The 21,680-nt window shown below is 57.9% G+C and overlaps 1 protein-coding gene across 3 annotated transcripts in view; it reads right to left on the minus strand.

Annotated features, from left to right (window-relative positions):
- The window catches only part of KIRREL3 (kirre like nephrin family adhesion molecule 3), a 543,536-nt gene that overhangs the window by 11,435 nt on the left and 510,421 nt on the right, over window positions 1-21,680 (minus strand). For all 3 annotated transcript variants that reach the window (XM_082627471.1, XM_082627472.1, XM_082627470.1), the window contains 6 exons: window positions 15,220-15,325; window positions 9,697-9,845; window positions 8,115-8,242; window positions 6,642-6,768; window positions 3,115-3,215; window positions 1,016-1,214 (listed from right to left, as the gene is read on the minus strand). In XM_082627471.1, coding sequence (XP_082483597.1) covers window positions 1,016-1,214; window positions 3,115-3,215; window positions 6,642-6,768; window positions 8,115-8,242; window positions 9,697-9,845; window positions 15,220-15,325 — 810 coding nt within the window. The remainder of the gene's footprint in view (window positions 1-1,015; window positions 1,215-3,114; window positions 3,216-6,641; window positions 6,769-8,114; window positions 8,243-9,696; window positions 9,846-15,219; window positions 15,326-21,680) is intronic.

The following is a 21,680-nucleotide window of genomic DNA, read 5'->3' on the forward strand; positions in this document are numbered from 1 at the left end:
GGGGAAGCCATGGAGGGAAAGCAACAGTGGACCGGGAGGGTTGGGATGATGTGTGGATGATATTATGCAAATTATGCGCAAAGCATTAGCAAAGCAGCACTTTTCAGGGAAGAGGTGCCGGGAGCAGTGCGTGATCCACAGCGTAGCCCTGCGGCCCCAGGGGCCCAGCTGAGATCACCTGCCTGGCCCAGAATCTCTTCCAAGGCCTGACAGCCTGTGGGTGGGCCTTCAGCTTGGAGGGGTCGGAGACTGCCAGGGCCGAGGCCCCCTGGACCGTTCCTGTCTGTCTTGGACTAGCCCCCGCTGGACAAGGGGCTAGACGTGCAGCCCATCTCAGGACCTGGTGTGCCACTGGCTGGCTGCCTCACTTCTCCGGAACCCCCTCCATGCCCCTCTGAGGCTCCCCGCCCTCCGAGCCTGAGCCCTTCCGAGCTCTGAGCCCTTCTGCCCAGCGCTGCCCTGCTGGCTGGGGTCTCCTTCAGAGCACAGCGGTCCAAGGGCCTCCTGTGTCCCCCTGGGGAGCTGCAGGCAGCCTGAGGCCAGTCCCCTGCACACCAGGGATTGGACAGCTCAAGTGCCACTCCTTAGCTTAGCACGGGCACCCTCGGGTTTGGGGCAACTGGACTGGCTTGTTGTCTTAACGGGCTGGGCCAGGTTCCCCAGTACGCCCATCCTGGGGCATCCCCGTGGGGACACTGCTCAGAGATCACGCCCCCAAAGGGCCCCAGGGAACTGCTGAGAGCAGGGAAGCCAGGGCCTTTAGGCCACGTGGCGCCTCCTGAGGGGCCAGCACCCGGGCAGCTGTCCTGCTCGCTTCTGGTGCAGGCCAGTGCCCCTGGGCTCGGGGGGCCTGGCTGACCAGCAGTGGCTGCGTGGCGGGTGAGGAAGGGTCTCCTGCCCGCCCGCACAGTGTAGGCGCTCTGTTTCCCCCAGGGCCCCGGAGGACCTTGCCTGGGGCCCTGCCCTCGCGGGGAGAGGCCGCGGTCTACGGCCCTGGCGGCTCTGGCAGCCCCACCTTGCTCCTTGAGCCGGATGATCTCCGTGTCGGAGCCAAAGCTGTTCCAGGCGGTGCAGTTGTAGATGGTCTGGAAGTCGGCTCGCACGATGTTGCTGATGGTCAGCGTGGAGATGACGCCCTCCTCGGTGCTGACCGTCTCCACCGTGTAGCGGCCCGATGTCCCCGACTCCAGCACGTTCTCCTTCCAGGACCAGGCCTGCCCAGGTGCGCAGAATTAGGAGGACATCCCGCCAGAGCCGCCCCGCCAGGACCACCGTGCCTCCCCCCTGCTCCCGGGCAGACGCTGCCGGGTCCACGCTCACGCTCACCGCCACACGGCACAGGTCGACGCACAGGTCACAATATGTGTGCGCACAGCACAGCGCCCGCAACACACGTCACAACATGGGTACACCTACCGCCCCACCCACAGTGCCAACACATGTACACACAAGTACACCCACGTCACAACACACAGCACAGACACGTGTGCACACAGCACGCACACACGTCACAACACGGGTACATCCACCACCCCACACGTAGCGCACACACACACGTACACACACACACGTACACACACAGAGGCTGGGCCACCTCAGAGGGTATTTCCATCGACACGGGGCCTTACGCGGCTCTTTGCTGGAACATTTTCCCAGGCAAGCAGGGGACACTGGGGCGGCGATGGGAGCCCCTCCGTCAGCTGGGGCCCCTGACAGATGGTGGTGAAGGCCAGCCCCAGGCTGACTGAGTCTGGTTTGGTTACTTTGTGCGTGTCTTTGTACAAATGTTACGCTCTGAGAGTTGCGTTTGTGAGAACCTTAGTGCAGCTTGGTTTCGGCGGGTGAGCGTTTACCTCGTCTCAGAGCCCTTTCCCGTTCACTGTCACCGCCCGCCCCGCCGTGTGGCCCTGGGCTCTGTGGGGTGTTTAGCTGCACCCTACAATGTCTCCAGGTGTCACCAAATGTTCCCTGGGGGCGGAACTGCCCAGGTTGAGAACCCCTGGCCTAGAGTTCCATTTCCACGAAGAGGAAGACAGTGTGAATACGCTCAGGAGTGAACAGGATATTATCGACACCGGTACGTGTTACACTTACACTTTAAAAAGATTAGAGCGAAGGGAGGAGGGAGGCGTAGGCATTAGTTCTACGCGTGGACGCTTGCCACTTTTGGGTGACTCAGACAGTGAATGAACTGAGTGCCTGAGGAAGTGTGTAACGCACCAGTACTCTTACAAGGTCTTCATCTACAGGGTGACATCTTAGCTGTTGGCGTGTGCCTCCCACGCCCCTTCTGGTGCTGCCGCCCTGGGGAAAGGTGAGACTGCCCTGTGAACCTGACCTGGGCGGTCTTTCGGCAGGACCGCCTGGGCACTGGGCTTGCGGACAGCAGTGTCTCCACCCCTCCCCCGACACCCAACAGTACGGGGAGCTGCTCACCTCTCTCTGCTTTCCCGCCCCAGCTTCTACCCGTGTCAGCGGAACTTGGGTGGGACACCCCCACTTCTACAAATGCAAATACCTGGGAGGGCTACGTGTGAGCCAGTCAGGCGGCCCAAGCTGCACTGCGGGGACAAGGGTTTTGAGGGAGGGGCGGGGAGAATGGAGTGATGCTTTCAGAGGGAAAGCTTGCTAACTGGGGCAGCGCTCTCCATGGGCATCAAAGCAGAGGAGGACTGTGGAGGTGCAGAGAGACATCTGCTGACTATAAACTGCATCCTATTTACGATTTTGCTAAAGGCTGGCCTTGAACCCAGGAAAGGGAAGAAATCGTTTTTTTCCTTTCTGCTGCCCTCACTTGCCCTCTGCCCCCAAGATGCAGAATTCGGTCGGAACCATTTGTGTTGGCACACAGCTGAGAGGCAGAGAAGAGTTAAACACACCTGCAGGCTAGGAGCACAGCCTGTCCCGAGAAAGGAGACTGCCCGTGATTTTTGTCTTTGTGATGCCTTTCCAAGAGACACAAGGCAGGGATAGTTTTCCCCAATGGGGAAAGGCAGTGCAGAGGCAAGACTGCCCAGCTGGATGGTGGAGCGGCTGCAGGCAGAGATGACCTGCCAGGATGCCCAGCCTGGGGGCCGTGCCACTGGCCCTCCCTGCCCTCCCCGGGGCACTCACGATGCGGTCGGGTGGCGGCGTGCTCCGGATGAAGCACTTGATTTGGCCCTTCTCCCCGTGGAGAGCGTGCTGGGTCTGGGTGCTGGAGATGATGGGGGGTCCTGTTGGGGAGACAGCGTCACATCAGGGATTCGGGAGGGGGTGGGCCCTGGCTGGGCCCCTCTTGGCAAGTTCAGAAGTTCATACATTCCTTCAATCGTTCAGCGAACAGTTACTGGAGGCCTGGACATGCAAGGTGACGGGCGAGGCAGGGGACTCAGAGATAGAGGAGGCTTCAGTCATAAACCTCTCCAGGGATTGTGAGTGAGTGCCTCTAAGTCAGGCCGCCCAGAGACATGGAGAGCTGTCACAGGAGGTGGGGAGGTAAGCACCAGGCAAAGTGCTAACCGACTTCACAGGAGAGAGGAGCTCTACCCAGCAGGTGGGGAAACCTTTATGAAGGAGACGGTACACCTGAGAAGGGAGTGGGGGAGGTGTCAGGGAGGAAGGAATGGGATGTCACCTCCCCTAGCTAATGTCACCTCCACCTTAGCCAGCTGTTGGATTTCAAACCATTCCCTCGTATCTCCAGTAGAGGGCGCGCTTGCCTAACAAACCGGTGTCCTCGGCAGGACAGGAAAACCAGGCAGGAAGGGAAGTAAAAGATGTTCCTCCACGAAGCGGGGAAGTGGGGAATCACTCCCCCACCCCCCTGGCATACATGACTTGGGCTGGGCACCTTCACAGACTTCATCTCACATGTGTCTCAGGAGATCCCTTAGTTCATCGCTTTGCACGCCTCCACATACATACCCGGACAGCCCAGGTGGGACCACAGCTCCAAAGCTGACCCTGACATTATCCTATCCGGTCCGGGCGTGCGTGCGTGTATGGGTCATGTTTATGGATGGCTCTGGGGACACCTGGCTCATTTACCGTCTCGGACAGCCTGGAGGGTCCACCAGGATTCCAGCGGTGCTTCCTGTCCAGTTCTGCCTGTTAACTAACCCAAATGACTGCATTTAGGCTGGGAAGGGGAACGTCTTGGAGGTGGGAGAGGCAGACATGAGGGACCCTCAAGATAAGGGCTTCCACCCTCAGGGGGCCTTCAGACTTCCTCTCTTAGGAACCTTAGCTCCAAGAAGCCTTTGGCCAAAAGGCAGGAGGGCTTCACGTTTTAGGACCTTGGTTGGTGCTTTGTTTTGCTGCCGGGCTGAAAGTGATGATCTGGTAAAACCTTTTCCCTTTCACTTCCCAGGAGCTAGGATTTCCCTGGGGGGGCGGTGTCATCAGCTGTTCTAAAAACGATCAGGTAAATGCATACACATTTAAGGGCTTCTTAAAAGAAAACAGGAATCGGGGTAAGGGCAGGTGGGGTTGGGAGAGTCAGAACACAGCAGTTGTATGGTTTATCTCCCCCTTCCTGCAAATTCCAGGTTTGAGCCAAATCATGGGCCAGTTTATTACCCAAAGGGCAATGGCCAGCAGTCATCTCCCGGCCGGGATGCATTTTGATGAGAACCTCATCTCATTTTGGATTTGTTCATAGTATTTTTTCCTTCAGCCTAGTCCAGGCCTGCCCAAAGGGCTTCCCCACCCCTCCCCACCTGTTCTCCAGACACAGGGATAGACAAGTCCATTCCCAAGTCCACGCATGTGCGGGCTGGCAGGCTCCTCTCTGTGGGCCGCTTCCTGCATCCTCCTGCCTCAGGGCGTGATGACCCTCATTCAGAAACAAGCAAACTGCCTCCTCGCTTCACTCCAATCTCTTGGGTGTTTCTCTTCCTAGCAGCCTAGGGGAGCTTGTGTCAGAGGATTGGAGGCAAAGGCGGGGTTTGGAAAGAATGACCCTGGAGAGTGCAGATTAAACCCTGGATAGACACCAGGGCCCAGGCTGGGGTGTCCCGTCCAAGAGGAATGTCCCTTTGAGGTGTGCGTTCCCTCCTCAAGAAACCACTTTGAATCCCTGTTGGGAAATGCTTGAAAGTCTAAAATGACAACGGATTTTAGTCCTTCCTTTATCCATCGTGTTTTCCCCAGAAATGAGGATGCTCATTTAAAAGCTTCAGGCTTGGGGACCCTGGGGGCCACACGTGAGTCTGAGGGTCCCCAGCCCGGCTGGTCACAGGGCCATCAGAGCGGAGCTGGCCGTAGTTGTGGGCCAGCACGACTCCCAGTGCCCTCCCAGAGCGGGTAGCGGGTAGCGGGTAGCAGGGGAGGCCGCTGATTTCACCAGGGCCTGGCGCCTGAGCCGAGTGTCAGACACTGGAGCCGGCAGGAAAAGGCTGCAGCCCATGTTGCCATGGATATATGGAGGTGCGATCAGATGCTGTTATTTTTAGCCCTGCAGCGCCAATTTATTGGTGGCGTCCTGGGGACACGTAGGAAAGGCAGGAAGGCTCCCGAGTCAGGGATCTGCCCTGGACAGATGGCTCCGGGGTCTGAGCAGATTCACCGTCCCTCTGGGGCTGCCACGACTCTTGGGGAGGGGGGAGGGAAAGAAAGAGATGGAGCGGGGCTGGCTAATGGGGACAGCACCAAGCTGGTTTTAGTTTCTAGCAAAGCGGAAACTAGAGGAAGCTGTGCGCCGCCTGGGCTGATATCTGGATCCTGGCTCAGCCCCTCACTAGGGCCCTGGTCTGGAACAGGAAGCAGAGGCCCTACAGACGTGGGTCTGTGACTTGGTTCCTGCTGGGGCTCAGAGCCTTGATCGGGAGACAGACTATGTGCGAGCAGAGGCCTCACAAGGAAACCGAAACCCAGCGGAAGGAGGACGTTTCAAAACACAGAGGGAGCCGTCTTAGCCTCCTCACCCTCTCAGACCAGCAGCGTCGGTTGCCGGCGTGGCCCAAGCACACGTAACGGCAGGGACGTTGAATTTCCATCCTGGTGCCACAGCCTTCTTGGGTCTGACCTGAGCTAGGTCCCAGCTTCTCTGTGACCTTCTACATCCCATCAACCAGGCCCCGCCCCCTAAATGTCTCATGTACCAGTCATCTGTCAGTTCACACTGTGTCCTTGGAGAGAGACGCAGTACTCTCCTGCTGTGGTGATCTTATTACATATAATAAGGCAAGTTCCCTGCCCTCAGGGGACCCCCCTGAACTTGGCCCTGTGGGGATGGTGGCAGGTCTTCCTCACTGAGTGGCTCTAAAAATGGGAAGAGGCAGACGAGGAGTCACAGAGATGCCCCCTTAAATTCTCCACCAGGGCCAAGGTCATGGTCAAAGGGTAGATATGGGATCTACGTTGGTTGCCCTAGCTCTCGGACCCCTTTTCCTGGCCAGGAATAAATTCATCAGCCATCACTTTTAGGGCTGAGACTCCTTAGAAGGAACACAGAGGAGGGAGGTGACCAGACAACCACCCAGGTCCTTTGTCACCCCAGGGCTGGGCTCTGACATGGACTGGAACAGGTGGATGTAATCACTATGGACCCACAGTCGGAGGTGGATGTGAGGCCCAGAACCCATGTGTGCCCCTTGGGGCAACGCCAGGGACCCTCTCGGCCCTCTCCCAGCCCTGCCCTGGCACGAGTGGGGTCTTACCATTAACGGTTAGGGTCACCTCTCGCTCCCCGGCCCCTACCCGGGGCACCACAGCTCGGCACACGTACTTCCCCGCGTCCTCCTGGCGGACGGTTTTGAGGGTCAGGGTCTTCTCATTGCTCAGGACCTAGGAGGAGTGGGGAGGGTCAGACCCCGAGGGCAGGGGCCATGCTCTCTGTCTCAGAACCAGAAAGGCTGAGAGGCAGGCTGGGTGGCAGGGTACACAGTCTCCAGCATCTCAGCAACAACAGGGGGTGGGGTGGGAGCCAGAAGTCTTCTTACACAGTGTGCCCGGCGGGCTGTCGGGTGCGGGAGCCCACGGCACAGAGCACCCCGTGAGGCTGAAGATGCTCCGCCCCAGCGGCAGCCCTGAAGGGTGGGAATGCAAGGGGGGGTGGTGAGAGAAAAGGAGGGTGCCTCCCTGGCTGGGGCCCCCAGGGCTTCCTCATCCAGGGGGTGTGCCGACCAGCCTGTACCAGGCTGGCCAGGGGTGAAGCTATCCTGCAGCTGAGCATCTTTGAGGGTCTTGGATCTGTCTTTCCTGAGTCATTTGCAATATCCCTTTGGGATGAGGTTTGGCGTGATGAAAAGAAAACAGGCTTTGGCAACAGCTGCTCTGAGTGGGAATCCCGGCTTCAGCGGTGCCTACTTGTGTGGCTTTGGGTGTTAATTATCTTCTTGGAGGCTCTTTCCTTATCCTTGTAATGGGGGCAGGGACACTCAGAGGATAGTGCAGTGTCTGGCACCCATCAGGGCACACAGAAGTCACTTTTCTGCTGCTTCTCCCCCTGCTTCCCTGCCCGAGGCTCTCACTGGTCCTCCTGGGAGGAGGGATGTCTGAAACTCCTAAGCACACTAAAGGACACATACACTTTAAAAGAGGAACACAGGGGGGCTTCCCTGGTGGCGCAGTGGTTCAGAGTCTGCCTGCCGATGCAGGGGACACGGGTTCGTGCCCCGGTCCGGGAAGATCCCACATGCCGCTGAGGGGCTGGGCCCGTGAGCCACAGCCGCTGAGCCTGAGCTCCAGAGCCTGTGCTCCACAACGGGAGAGGCCACAACAGTGAGAGGCCCGCGTACCGCAAAAAAAAAAAAAAAAAAAAAAAAAAAAAAAAGAGGAACACAGGAAGAAAGCAAGGCTTAACCCCAAAGTTAAAGGGTAACAACTATTTGGGGAAAGCTGAAAAGCCTTTCTAGTGACTTTTCGCCCCGGCATCTTGGTGACCACCTGCTTTTCTTATAAGGCTCAGGATAAAGCAGAACTGCACGGGCTGAACGTGTTTAGACCCAAGGCGGGTACGTGTGGGTACCTGGGGTTCCCTCTCCTCCTTCTGGGGCCTTCCTTCCTTCAGTTTACATGGGAGGCTAACGTCCCCAATCTAAGAGTGAGAGGGGCCACGGGAGGCAGTTCCCTCCTGGACTGTGGACCCCGCACCCCTCCAGGGCCCTCCAGGGTCTGAGCTGCGGACTTACCACGCCAGAACCCCGCTTCATCCAGACGATGGTCAGGGACGGGTTGCCTGTCCAGGCGCAGCTGAAGACGGCGTCAGAGCCCAGATCCACGAGCAGGGATTGGGGTTCCGTGGTCATCCTGGGCCCGACTGCGATGGGAGGGGGGAGGAGACAGGGCTCTCGTGGGCTGGGAGCTCTGGGGACCCTCGTTGCTGCTGCGCCCCCTCCCCGATTCTGGTTGGGGGAGGGGGCACCACCGGTGTCACGTCCCTCCACTCCGGCCCATTCCCTTCCGTTCCGCGTCAGTCCTCTACCGGTCTGGGCCTGGGTCTGGGCAGTAAGGAGGAGACCCCTCTCCCCCAGCCCAGCCTCCGTCGGGTCCACCACGGCGGTAGGCAGCACCAGCCCCGGAAAGCGGCTCTGGTCCCATTTCTGCCTGGATTTGCCCCCAAGGACTCTCCCATCCCGTTCCCTCTGTCCTGGTCCCAGGAAGCCCCCCTGACCCCAGTGTGTGGGCAGAGGGTCCTTCCCCCACCCCAGAATCTCTCTGTGTCTGCCTTCAAGTCAACTGGCCACCTCCTGCAGGCCTCAGCCTTGTGACCGGGAGTCAAGGGACCCGTGCATCTGGCCCAGCTCTCTGGGCCCACCCAGGGCCCCGCAGGGCCACTGCAGGGCTCTGAGATAAGGAGTGGGGAAGCCAGGCCTCCTGGAGGTGCCGCCCACGCCGGCCGCCCGCCCAGGTTACTCTCTAGTCCAGCCCCGCCCCGCCTCTTTTTCAGTCCACGAAGCAGGTGGCCTTTGGTTCTGCTGCCCTACACCCGCCCTGACCCGGGTCCCCTGCAGACCAAGCCTTGCTTCCCAGAGTGGGTGCAGCCCTGGGATTTCAGGGGTGGTGACGGGAGGGTGTGCAGACGGCTGTTTTCAGGGAGCAGAAGGTGTGAAATCAGGGTCAGGAGACCCAGATGAGTCCCTTGGTGCAAAAAGGGAGTCATAGCACTTTCTGCTGAGGCCCGTACGGGCGAGGGGGCGGTCAGGCATAAAGTTTGCAAAAGTGCTTCTAAATCTGTACAGGGCAGAGGATGAGCTGATGCTCAACGCTGTGACGCTGTGAACACAGCTGCGGGCTGTTTCCCCGAGGGTCCCTTCCTGGCCACTGGGGAAGAGGGGGAGCCCCTGGTGGGAGGCGGACCCTTTTCAGTCCCCATTCTGCCACTTACTCGCTGCGTGACCTTGGGCCTCCATTCCCTCATCTGGGTACTGGGAATAAGAAGTCCAGCCTCCCTGGGTGATTTTTTTTTTTAATAGTTTTTTTTTGGCCACGCCGCCTGGTTTGTGGGATCTTAGTTCTCTGACCAGGGATTGAACCCGCGCCCTCGGCAGTGAACGTGCGGGGTCCTAATCACTGGACCGCCAGGGAAGTCCCCTCCCTCGGTGACTATGAGGGTCAAGATAAACACGAGGGAAGCTTTTCGTAAAGCACACAGATTACGAGCCTGTGAGGCATTCTTATGTCACGTGCAACGAGGCCACGGCGGTTCCCCCTGCCGTGAGCAGCGCCCAGCCAGTGCCCGTGCGCCCGGGAAGCCCCCAGACAGCCACTCACAATAGACGTCGACGTTGCGGCTGATGTTGGTGCTGCCCAGGGCATTGGTCGCCTCGCAGGAGATGGGCTCTGAGAAGTACGTGTAGTCCACGGTGGTCCGGTACACCTCCCCGGATGCTTCCTTGATGATCTGGCCCCTCTTGGCCCACCTGCAACGCAGGCGCCCAGGCTGATGTGGACCTCCGGTGGCGAGGGCATCCTTCCCGCCCAGGGGGCTCTTCTCTCTGGGAGCTGGACGCATCCATCCCGAGGCCCAAGGCGGGGCGGCGTGGGGCAGGCCCCCGAGCGGTCCCTCAGGGGAGCCCTCTGCAGAGGGGTTACTCCCAGGGCTAGGGGCGTGGGGTTGGTGATGGGGGCAGTGGTTTCTGGTCCGCGGGTGGGTTATTCTGGAGGGGGGTGGGTTGACTGTTCAGTGGGTCAGCACACCTGGCTGGGCAGGTGATGGCTAACCCAACTGTCAGTCCCCAGACCGCTCGGCCCTCTTGCTCTGAGCTCTCTTGGGGGTGGCGGGGGACTGTCCTGGGCCACATTGGAAAAGAAGGAAGCCAAATCCATGACCGAAGAGGCCAAGGTCTAATGGTGTGTGCCCATACACGCGTGCACTCCTGCACACACGCGCGTGCACACGTGCACGTGTGTACACACGCGTGGGGCTCAGGAAGCTTGATTTCCAGACAAGGCGAGAAGCTGATGGAGAGGTGTGAGCAGTGGTCTTGACTGCTCCCTCCCCAACTCGGTCAGCTCTCTCAGTCCCCCTGTCCTGACTCCTGTCCCTGGGGCCGGGGCAGTCCCCTCATGGTATCCTTCTCTCTCTGAAAGCCCTTTCAGCCTCTTCCATGGCACTCGCTCTTTTTCCTGCCCAGCCTCTGCCTTCCACCCTGGCTCCGCCCCTCAGAGGCCTGGGCTCCATCAGCACTGGTTTGATGGGGGCGGGGGAGGGGGGATGGGAAGACAGCTGTGCTGACTTCTTTGCTGGGCCAACTGGCTGATCTGTGTCTTGGACCTGGCTCAGGGGCAGTGATCACTGCATTGGACCGGTAGCTGGACAGCCTGCTACATGTGGGGCAGTGCGCCCAGGGGTGTGTGTGCCTGTGTGCGTGAGGCTGGGGTTTCCTTACAGATGCCTTAGGAGAGAGAGTTCAGAGCTTCCCCTGGTTTACTCCTATTGTGGATAAGACTTTTTAAAAATCACAGAACTTCCGACCAGGCTTTTCCTACGGTGGCTCAGGCCTGTTTTGGGGTGCATGTCTTTACCAGAGCTGGGCAGGTACCTTGGCCCTGCAGTCGTTACCCTGGGGCCACGGTCCCCTGTAACCACATTCTTGGAGCCTTTCCTGGGGCCACAGAGGCCCGTCTCCTGCCCGTCCCTCCACCGGCCCCCACTGAGCCTGCCCGTCCGGCCCGGCACAGCAGGGAGCCTCAGGCTGGCATCAGGCGGTTATTATTGCAAATTAACATCGGGTTGTTATTAAGAAGACAATTAATAATAACAATTATAGTTTAACAACAGAGCAAACCATAGCTCCCCGAGAGCTGAAGGAGCTTCCCAACAAACTATTATGAATTATTCATGAATCATTTCAATTTCTAACTTTCATTTAATGACCATACTTAATAGTCAGGTACAGCTCCCGCCTGGGGTGGCTGAGTCAGTCCCAGACACACGGTCGGGGGTCGGTGTCCAGCCCCTACTCCATCTACCCTGCTGCAGTGAAGATTCAGGCGGTGGGATGCTGGGGGGTGGGGCAGGCAGCTGGCTGGGCTGGGGGGAGGCGGGTGAGCCCCTCCTGCCCTGCCCGGGCCCCTGCTCTTGCCTGCCCACAGCTCCAGATGCTGGGGCAGGGGTGGGCTTGGCCCCAGCGAGCAGGCTCTGCTGGGCAGTCCTCTTCCATTATTGGGGGGTTCCTGGGGGCTTTCTCCCCACCTGTCTGGGGCCCCTCATAGTGTAAGAAGGGTGAAAGCTCCACCACTGGGGCCCTGAGGATCTCAGAACTGCTGGGGCATCCTCAGGCCCAGAGCCCAGTGCTCCAGGCCACACGGGTCCCCTCTTCCCCAGAGCAGGCTGGCCTCCCCTCTCAGAACCCAAGAAAGGAGACTTCGGGGATGCCGGATGGCTGTGTGGCTGTGGCTCTCAGCCCCCAGGGCCCATCCCCACCTTGGAGGTGAAGGGGTGGCAGGGGGAAGTCTTAGGCCGTCTTCTCCCAGGGCCACAGGAGGCCAGATGTGGGGCTGGGCCTTGGGGGCGCCCCACAGTCCCCTGCTCACATCCCACTCAGCCAGTCTTTCTCTTCCCTTGTTTATTCCCCTCCCACACCAGGAAGTCCCTCGTAGGCATCCCTTCCAGAAGCTCAAACCACTCACTGAAGCAGCTGGTCACACGACCAAGGGTGAGCGGGGAGCAAGTCCCACCCTCTCCCATCTCCCCTCCCACCTCCCCTCCCACCTCCCCTCCCATCTCTCTTCTCCTGTTTTCCAGCTTCGCTTCCTCCTCCACCTCTTTCCTCCTGTCGCTTCACTCTCCCACCACCCACCTACGCCCCTGCCGCCACTGCAGTTCACCGCCTCAGAACAGGCGTCAGATTAAACCTTTCCCAATCAATGTCTAATTTGGCGTGAGCGAATGTAAGAGGATTAATTATTTATATCACACAATCAGGAGGCTGGTGTGTCAAGGCTGACAGGCTGTTCTCAATAGCCCTGCCTTTCACTCTGGGCAGTGGGACCCGCCCTGTCACCTGCCTGGTGGGGTGGCCCTGAAAGCCTCAGAGGGGAGCAGAGAGGCCGGAAGAGATGCGCTTCAGGTGTGTGTGGGCCTGTTCTGCTCACCCCGGGCCGCTGGTCCAGTGGAGCAGCCGAAGTGACTGCTGAGTCCAGCTGGATGGGCTCCCCTGCCACCCCCCCTCCCAGGGCCCCTTGCTGGGTGCTGGGGTGGACGAGGGCATATCTCTAATTTCCAAGATCACAGTCTCTTATGCGGAACAGGAGGAAGCAATCAAGACCGAAGGGAGTTAAGAAACAAAGACCCCTTAGTCTTGTCAAAGTCAGTTGGGAAAAATCTATGTGTTTACGTGCCAAGATTTGCTCAAGGCTTTTCCTCTCGGATCCCAACACCACGTCTAGAAGGACCATCTGCCTGCTGGGTGAGCCCTTCCTGAGGCCAAGGGGCTGAGCCAGTTGGGGGTGGGCACAGACGTCTGCCTCCGCTTGCCATGGCCCCTGCACCCCCTTCCTCCCGGGCCACCCCAGCTCTCCCACATTTTTCTGGAGGCCAGAAGGGCTCCCTGAGAGCCTCTGGAGTCCTGGAGGGAGCCTGATCCCCACCAAAGCCTTTTTGGGGCCTTTGGCTAATCGGAAGCTCAGGAGGAAAGGTGGCAAGTAAGGAAAGGTGGCAAGTAAGAACAGGTGCAGATCTGCAGGGGGTCTGCCTGCACCTCTGGCTCCTCCTCTGTGTGTGATGAGCTGACCCAGGCTCTGAGCTGCAGGGAAGGATGCGGATGGAGGGAAACCACACGTGCCCAGAGCCTGGGGAAACCTGCATGTCCTGGCTCATTAACTTTTTAGTTTGGAAGCTAAATATAACTTTGTAGTTATAGAAAAGTCACAAGAATGGCCCAAGTAACTGCCATATTCCCTTCGCCTAGATCCACCAGTTGTTAATATCTTGCCACATTTGCTTTCTGATGATCTCTCCATATGTAGATTTATACCTTATTATTGTCAACGATGTGAGGGTGCATGTGGGTGTGCCTGCCTGGGGGGTCAGTGGGAGAGAAGGGCTGCCCAGGGAAAGTGACATTAGAGGTCTTTTCTGGGCAGATGGTGCCTGGTGTTTAGTGCTTGTGAGCAGACAACAGAGAGAAGCCCACCTGTGGATGGAGCCCAGGTCTTGCAGGTACAGGGTGGAAGCTCGGGAAAAAATAGAGACTCTTTGGGCATTTCCTTCTGCGCCTTTGTCACCTGTCCCAGCCAAACCAGACCTGCCCCCTGGACCTAAGGGGCTGTAGGACTCCAGGGAGCCTGAAGGTCGTCTGATCTTTCTCCTGCCTCTAGCCCAGTGACTGGTTAAGTCGACAGGACAGATGGGTTTTCATCCTACTTAAAAATATTCTCAAGGATAAAGACTCTGTGCCTTTCCTGGGTTTCTGGTTCCAGCGTTAATTATCTGCACTGCAGGGGCCACCAGCTATGTCCAGCCTGAATCTCTGGCTGCCTCTTTGGCTCATTTCCTCGAGTTCTGCCCTCTAGGGCTGCACTGCCTCTCGTCTCCCCAGTCCTCCGCTCCCACTGGCAGACTTGTTGCCTAGTCTGGGACCATCAGCCCAGCTCGACAGTGGAGGCGACACCAGGCTCTTCCATCAGGTCTGGGCTGGGGGAAGGGACGGGGCAAAGTGAGGGCTGTGCTGAGTTGCACAGATGCCTCAAGGAGGGGAGTGTCTGAGTCAGCCCCCGGAGCACCTCTGAGGCCACTCTGTGTCTGGAAGTCTCGGGTGGTGATGATGCCCGTGCAGGAGGGTGCCCAGAGGGGCTGCTCTACGTGTTGACGGAGTCTGCGAGCTAATGCTCTGGAGTGCCGAGTGCCTGCCACACAAGTGCTCCACCTGAGAGCCGTTAGGTGACCAAACGGGGGTCCCGCCTTCAAGAAGCTCAGTCAACAGGGAAAGACAGGCATGCAAAAAGAAGTGATGCTTTTGGGGCTTCCCTGGTGGTGCAGTGGTTGAGAGTCTGCCTGCTAATGCAGGGGACACGGGTTCGAGCCCTGGTCTGGGAGGATCCCACATGCCACGGAGCAACTAGGCCCGTGAGCCACAACTACTGAGCCTGCGCGTCTGGAGCCTGTGCTCCGCAACAAGAGAGGCCACGATGGTGAGAGGCCCGTGCACCGCGATGAAGAGTGGCCCCCGCTTGCCACAACTAGAGAAAGCCCTCGCACAGAAACGAAGACCCAACACAGCAAAAATAAATAAATGAAAGTTAATAAATAAATAAATAAATAAAAATTTAAAAAAGCCCAATTATAAAGCTACAGTAATCAAGAGAGTATAATTTAAAAAAAAAAAAAAAAGAAGTGATGCTTTTATCAGTGTGGTGAGCAAAGACTGCACAGGCGCAGTGGGTATGACTGATTCTGGGTACCCGCCGCTCAGGGCTGGCTGCCCCGGAGACCCGACCCCAGCAGGAGAACGGTTTGGTGAGCGCAGAACTAGAATCCAGATGCTGATCGATCCTGCTCGTTCTCCTGGTTGTTTTAGCTTTTTTCCTCCTGAGCCTCTTTCCCTCCTTTCAGAAATAAGGGGTCAACAAGCTGTTCAAACAGAAGGAGTGAAATCTTCTGCCTCAGAGGAGGGGAGTGTGTGCTCATGAAAGAAAGGAGAAGTCCACCTGGCCAGGGGTGAACGGGTGGGCTGAGGACACCCACAGTGGACCAAGCACCGTGCTGGATGCCCAGGACCACAGGTGACACCCCCGTGACAAGGAGGGGTGTGCAGGGCGCCATGGTCTGGGCCTCCCCAGCAGGGCTCTTACCTGTACTGGGTGACGGCGGGGTTGGCCTTTGCAGAGCAGTGAAACGTGACCACGTTGTCCTCCAGCACTGGCTGTGGCTCCACCGACAGGTTGACAAGCGGGGGGTCTGCAGAGAGAAGAGGTGTCCTTGAAGATGGGGAGCTGCATGCACGGTTTGGGGATTGAATCCCCGGGAGAACATGAGGATAAAGGCCAGTGATTCCACCACCTGGGACCCTCAGAGCAGCCACTCCCCTGGTGGTCCCCAGAAAGTTGGGGGCCTCGGCAGGGGGCTCCCTCCCTCCCTGGAAGTGCGGGATTCAGGCCGTCTGGGCTCCCGCTGTGGATTTAAGGCCGGTGTTTAAACGACTGGCCAGCCAGGAGGAAGCAGGGCTGCCTGGGCCTCAGAGCGTACTCTCCACCTTTCAGCTTTGGGAGAACAAACCACTGCAGAAGGGAGAGGTGGGAAGAGGGGGTGCAGGGGCCAGAGGGGGATGTGGACACTGAGTCCCTTTAAATACAAACTTTCTGTCTCTGAAGTGTCTGTTTCGTGTCTCTTTGTGTAAAGGTTCTGGTGCATCTGTTGCCTTGAAAGTGGCATTTACACCCTTTCATCAGCCTAATCATCACTCCTGAGTCCTGACTGGTGTCAGCCCGCCCTCAGCTCCCCAGGCTGGGCTCGTCTTTCTCACTCAACATGACGAGAAGCCCAGCTCTGAAGTGCGAAATGGTCGGAGGTGGAGGAGACAGAAGTCAGAGAGAGGGAGAGAGACGGGGGGACACAGAGACACACAGATCCGTGTCGAAGGGATGGGGGGACAGGCAGAGAGATGCCTACATAGGAGAGACATGGAGATGAGGGAGGGAGAGAGACACACACACACACAGAGACATACACAGAGAGAGAGAGACAGAGAGAGGGAGAGAGAGAGAGAGTACAGAGGCAGACTAAGAAAAAGAGGCAGAAACCCAGAGGAGCAGAGAGCAGAGATGGACAGGTTCAGAGAGAGACGGACATGTACACAGAGACACACAATCAGACAAAAATTTTAGACTTAAGGCAAAAAGACCAAGGGAGACTAAACAGATGGAGACAGAAAATGATAGGGTGCTGGGGAGAAAGACCAAACAAAATCATGAGAAACTGAGAAATGAGGGAGAAACAGACACAGAGTGACCTAGAGATGGAAACAGAGGAGGAGGCAGCAGAGATCTGCCTCAGAGATTCCCCGCCTCTGATCTCTACAGCAGAGATCAGAGGCGGGGAATCAGCCCAGAGGGAGGCCCCACGGCGGCCTGGCCCTCCTGAGCTCCGGGGAAGCAGCCTCGGGACCTGCTCTAAAAGCTGGGCATCCTGGAGCTCCTGGGCATGCGCCCAGGCCCCAGCACCCCAGGCGTCTGCGCTTCAGGGGCGGGGCGATGACAGCCAGTGCCCGCCCTTCTTCCTTGTCGGGTCCTGGAGGTCTGGCTGGAGTTCAGCTCCAGGCTGAGTGGAGAGGGCAGCTTGGTCCCTGCGTCCTAGCCAGGCCCCGGGGCCACAGCTTCTAGGCCGACCTCACCAGTAAGCACAGCAATGTGCTGGAAGGGCATGAGAACTTTCCAGGGGTTCAGCCCATTTTCAGAGAAAGAAGTGAGGAAGTCGGTTTCTCAGAGACCATCGAGAAAATGCTGACCCCTCTGGGTGCCTGTGAAGGGCACCACCGGGGGAGCAAGACTCCAGCCGCCTGGCCCGGCTCCTGGCTGAGATGACAGGATGGTCCCCGAGCCACTCAGAGAGTCATCTGTGCAGATGCCCAGCCGTGGACGGAGCCTCACCCACCCCGGAGTTGGGATCCTTCGGCCACTTGACCTCCCTGTGCCCTGCTGGTGCTCAAGCTGCCAGTGCTGGGGCACCGGGGCCGGGGAGGTGACCCACAGGGGCCGTGCTGGGGTCTGCAGATGGCTTGTTAAGACACGGGAGAGAACGCTGGTTCCTGAGCAGCAGGTGGAGACTGAGCTGGGGCCGTTCTCCCCACATTATCCCCCGGTTCTGGTTGGGGACCACGAGCTTCTGCTACTGGAACGGCTGGCTTGTCTGCCTTTTTCTGGAGAGTTAATTACCGGGGAAGTACTTCAGTGATCTCAGTCTTGGTTTCTAAAGTGTAATTCCAGTGGTCCCAAAGATGTGTGGCCAGGTCTCTCCATGAGAGCTCTCCCCATACCTCCCAGGAGAGCTGCACCCCCAGAAGCCTGCAGACTCTCCCCGGCTTCTGCCCGTCACCCTGGTGCCGGCCCACCCAGCCGAGGACCACCAGCTTCCAGGGTTAGTTCAATGGCCTCTAGAAACCCGCCACAGAACTTGCAGGGTAGTTCCAGGAGGTCTGCCCCCACCTGATGTGCTTTATAAAGGGATGAGGCTTTGGTGGCAGGGAGATGGGGCCCACACCTGATGGAGGACCCCCTTCGGGCCGCCTGCTCCCTTTCTCAGTCTATCCCGTGGGCACCACTCTCCTGCAGCCTCCCTACCTCTTTGCAACATGCTCGGTACCCAAGAGATCAGGCCCTGGGAAGCTTCCACGCTTGCCGGTCTCACCTGTGCTTCCACCCCAGGCCCAGAGGTGCCCATGCTTGTCTCTCCACCCCTCTCCTCTGCATGTGCAGGATATGAATTCTCAGTAGTCTACCAGGCTCCAGAGGTATACATAGTTTATGTCATATCCAACTATTAAACATGATTTTAATCCCATTTGTGATGTCAGCTGAATAACTTGCAGGGGGGCAGCTTTGATGTAGCTGGTGGAACTGAGATCACATGGAACAGATGTCACAGCTGAGAGTCTGTTAGTGTTTCCATCAGCAACCTGCCTCTGTGTGTGTGTGTGTGTGTGTGTGTGTGTTCAGGGGAAGTAGTACATCGAGGAGGGGGTGAGAAAAGAGAGAAACTCCATGATTCAGTGATTTTATAGCACATCCATTTGAAACTTGGCAGCTGGATGTAGAGTCCAGATGTAGCAAGACTTTGGGGGTGTTAAGCTTTCTCTCCCATTACTCAATCTGGGGGCTTTGTCTTCCGTTGGGTAACATCTAAAGACCAAGGGAAACAAACAACAAATGTGTTTTTGCTGAGTTTGGATGCTTCTTGGTTGACTGAGAAAATGAGCAGGTTTGTAAAGGAGGCTCTGATCCAGCCCGTGGTGTCCACAGTGAACAGCTGGATGCTTACTGAATGAACAAAGGGATAAACGGGGGCAGGGGAGAGCAGGAGGGAGGGCGTGGCGAGAGCGTGCTCTTTTGCTCGGCAGGTGCACGCAGACACCTTCAGGAGAGGGGGCAAATGGATGCAGACCTCCCCCTGTTGGGGCTGGGGGCACCGGGGAGGGGCAGCTGCACCCCCATGACTGGGCACGGTAACAGCAGCAGACAGGTGCCGGGCGCTGTGCTAGGGTCGCCACTTGAATGATCTAATCCTCGCAGCCAGCGTGTGAGCCGAGCGCTGCTACTTCCACACACAGATGAGGAAACAGAGGCACAGGGAGGTTAAATAACCAGGTCGGCCTCACTCAGTAAGTGGCAGAGCCAGAATTCAAACCAGGAAGGATGCTATGGGTTTAACCACGACGCTAGACTGCCTTGGATGGGGCCCACCTAGGAAACCGGGCACCTGGGTTCTCAACCTCAGCCCGACCTCACTCCCGATGCCTCCCTGGTCAGGTGGCTGAGTTGTCCCTGAAAAGAAAGCCAGCAAAGCCCAGACACCTGGCAAGGCCAGCGTCCTCCTCCTGTGCAGACTGTCGTCTGAGTGCCCTGGTAAACCGATCATCTTGTTAGAGCGTGTTTAGAGGAATGTGTTTTAGTAGTTGGTGGGCTGTTGTCATGATGATGACTTCCTGTTGAACCTCCAGAAGAGGTTCTGCTGTGTGATGGATGGTGGACTGGAGGGAGCAGGCACACCACTTGCCCTGGGTCTCTCCTGCCAGGGCCCAGGAGCCACCCAGGTGGTTCTTTTGTGAGGGTTCCGTGGCTGGCATAGGTCTCCTGACCAGCTGGGGGGTTGCTGGGCGAAGGAGGGAGGCGCTGCACAGTGACCACGACTGGCAGCCTGTTATCGGAGGCTTGGACGTCTGTGTCTCCCACCCTCATTCCTCCCAGATTTGGCTTGTATCCGGAGAGAGCTCTGATTCCTGGTCAATCTCAGGGCAAAAAGAGAACTCGGATGTCATTCAATCAAATCAGACAAGGAACTGGCACCTCTGCGGTGAGGGGCCAAGCTTAGGCCCGTGTAGCTCGTGGGTGGTGGAGCCTCTCTGGGTGTGGACCACTCCATCCTCCAGCATCTTGCTTCCTCTCCATAGCTGGGCCTGCTGCTCGATGCCATGCCTGCTGCACGGAAGAAGCAGGCGGGTGTGGAGAGCCAGGGCCTGGACTGGGGTTGGGGAGGGAGGCACCCCTCTCAGGGTGACCCTGAACTTACATGACCCTCAGAGCGAGGGCCTCCCTCCCATCGCCCTGGTCCTAGACCTGGCCAGAGCCCTCTGTTTGGTGCAGGTGGGGGTGGAGGGGGTGTTAACAGCTGGTGAAAATGGCAAATACAAAACCTTCTCCAAGGCCTCAGCTGTTGTGTCTAGGTGTCCAGAGCAAGCCCATTTGAGGGTTTCAACAGTTTCTTCTGCCCTCTGGAACCTAAACGTCACCCGCCAGGATTCCAGACACTGGGGGAAGTCTGCTCTCTGGCTCCCAAGACGGGCTCTGGAAGCCCTAGGACATGGCCCCTGCAGACCCCAGATCCCTGGAGAGCCACGTGGAGCACAGAATCCAGACACTTAGATGAGCCAGGGCTGTTGGGAGGTGTTTCTAGGTGGATTTGAATTAAAATGAGTAAAATGACAAGGAAGAAACAAATGTCAACCTGCAGCTCTGGCCTTGGCCTTCAGAGACTCCAACCAAAGCCACCAGCTCATGGTGGCCTCATGCTCTGTGGCAGGGAGGGGGGTTTCAGAGAAGAAAAGTCGACTTCTGGGGGCTGACACTTCCAACCTAAGTCAGTCCAGTATAAAGCTGCTGGGCCCGTGTTGAGCTCACCTTTGTTCGCAGAGGCCGATGGGTACATTAGAGAGATTTTATTTATTTATTTATTTATTTTTAAATTTTTTTTGCGGTACGCGGGCCTCTCATCACTGTGGCCCCTCCCGACGCGGACCACAGGCTCCAGACACGCAGGCTCAGCGGCCATGGCTCATGGGCCCAGCCGCTCCGCGGCACGTGGGATCTTCCTGGACTGGGGCATGAACCTGCGTCCCCCGCATCGGCAGGCGGACTCCCAACCACTGCGCCACCAGGGAAGCCCTAGAGAGATTTTAGACCTTCAGGAGTCTCCTTTAGGGACTTTGGGAATGCAATGCGGGAGGAGCTTTTAAGTGTCACTGTTCATGTTCGTCGTAATAACTGACCCTGGCTGAGGGCTCCCGGTGTGGACATCAACAGGAAGAGTTCCCAGCGTGGGCTCTGGAGAGCTGGCTGCCCACCTCAGAGACCCGTGCGGCCTGGGGGCCCTCGGTTTCCCAGATAGGGACCGCAGTCATACCCTGGTCCGGGAAGATCCCACATGCTGCGGAGCAACCAAGCTCATGCGGCACAACTACTGAGCCTGCGCTCTAGAGCCTGTGAGCCACAACTACTGAGCCCACAAGCCACAACTACTGAAGCCTGCGCACCTAGAGCCCGTGCTCCGCAACAAGCGAAGTCACCGCAGTGAGAAGCCCGCGCACCACAACGAAGAGTAGCCCCCGCTCGCTGCAACTAGAGAAAGCTGGTGCGTGGCAACGAAGACCCAACGCAGCCAAAATAAATAAATAAATAAAAAGATTACATGAGATAATACGGGCAAAGTACAAGCTGGCTGAGTGATGATTCCTCTTCCTCTTCCTTTTCTCTCCCTGACCGACCCTTCCAGGACAGGGCGTGGTGCCGTGCCTCCACTCTGGAGCCCTGGGTGCCCCTTCTGCTCCCAGCACCTCTGCTCTGGCTTCCCCTCCAAGGGAGGGGGTGAGGCCGCCTGGCTGGGCTGGCACTGCCATAGCTGACCACCCTATTTGTCGGTGTGGAAGTTCTACTTTATACAGGTATGGAAATGGGGCTTCAACTTGTCGTTTGTAAAGGACCCTCATCGGTGCTATTTTCTTTTGTTTGTTTCTTTGTTTTTTGGCCACACTGCGTGGCAGGCGGAATCTTAGTTTCCTGACCAGGGGTCGATCCAGCGCCCCCTGCAGTGGAAGCACAGAGTCTTAATCACTGGACTGCCAGCAAAGTCCCCAGTGATGTTTTTAAGAAGATTGTCACCCTCATCTCTGACAGTAAGAAGGACAAGATGGTCCTTTGGGTGCCCATACAAATCCGCTAGTCCCCGGTGTTGACTGACCCAGGTCCTGTCTCCAGCCCTCCTGCAGGGGTGTGACTCTGGCCTGGCTACATCCTCCCACCCGTGCTCCGGGCAGGGGGTGCCGGGT

This window comes from Mesoplodon mirus (genome assembly GCF_964341445.2).
Source record: "Mesoplodon mirus genome assembly, chromosome: 7".
In the NCBI taxonomy this organism is placed as follows: domain Eukaryota; kingdom Metazoa; phylum Chordata; class Mammalia; order Artiodactyla; family Ziphiidae; genus Mesoplodon; species Mesoplodon mirus.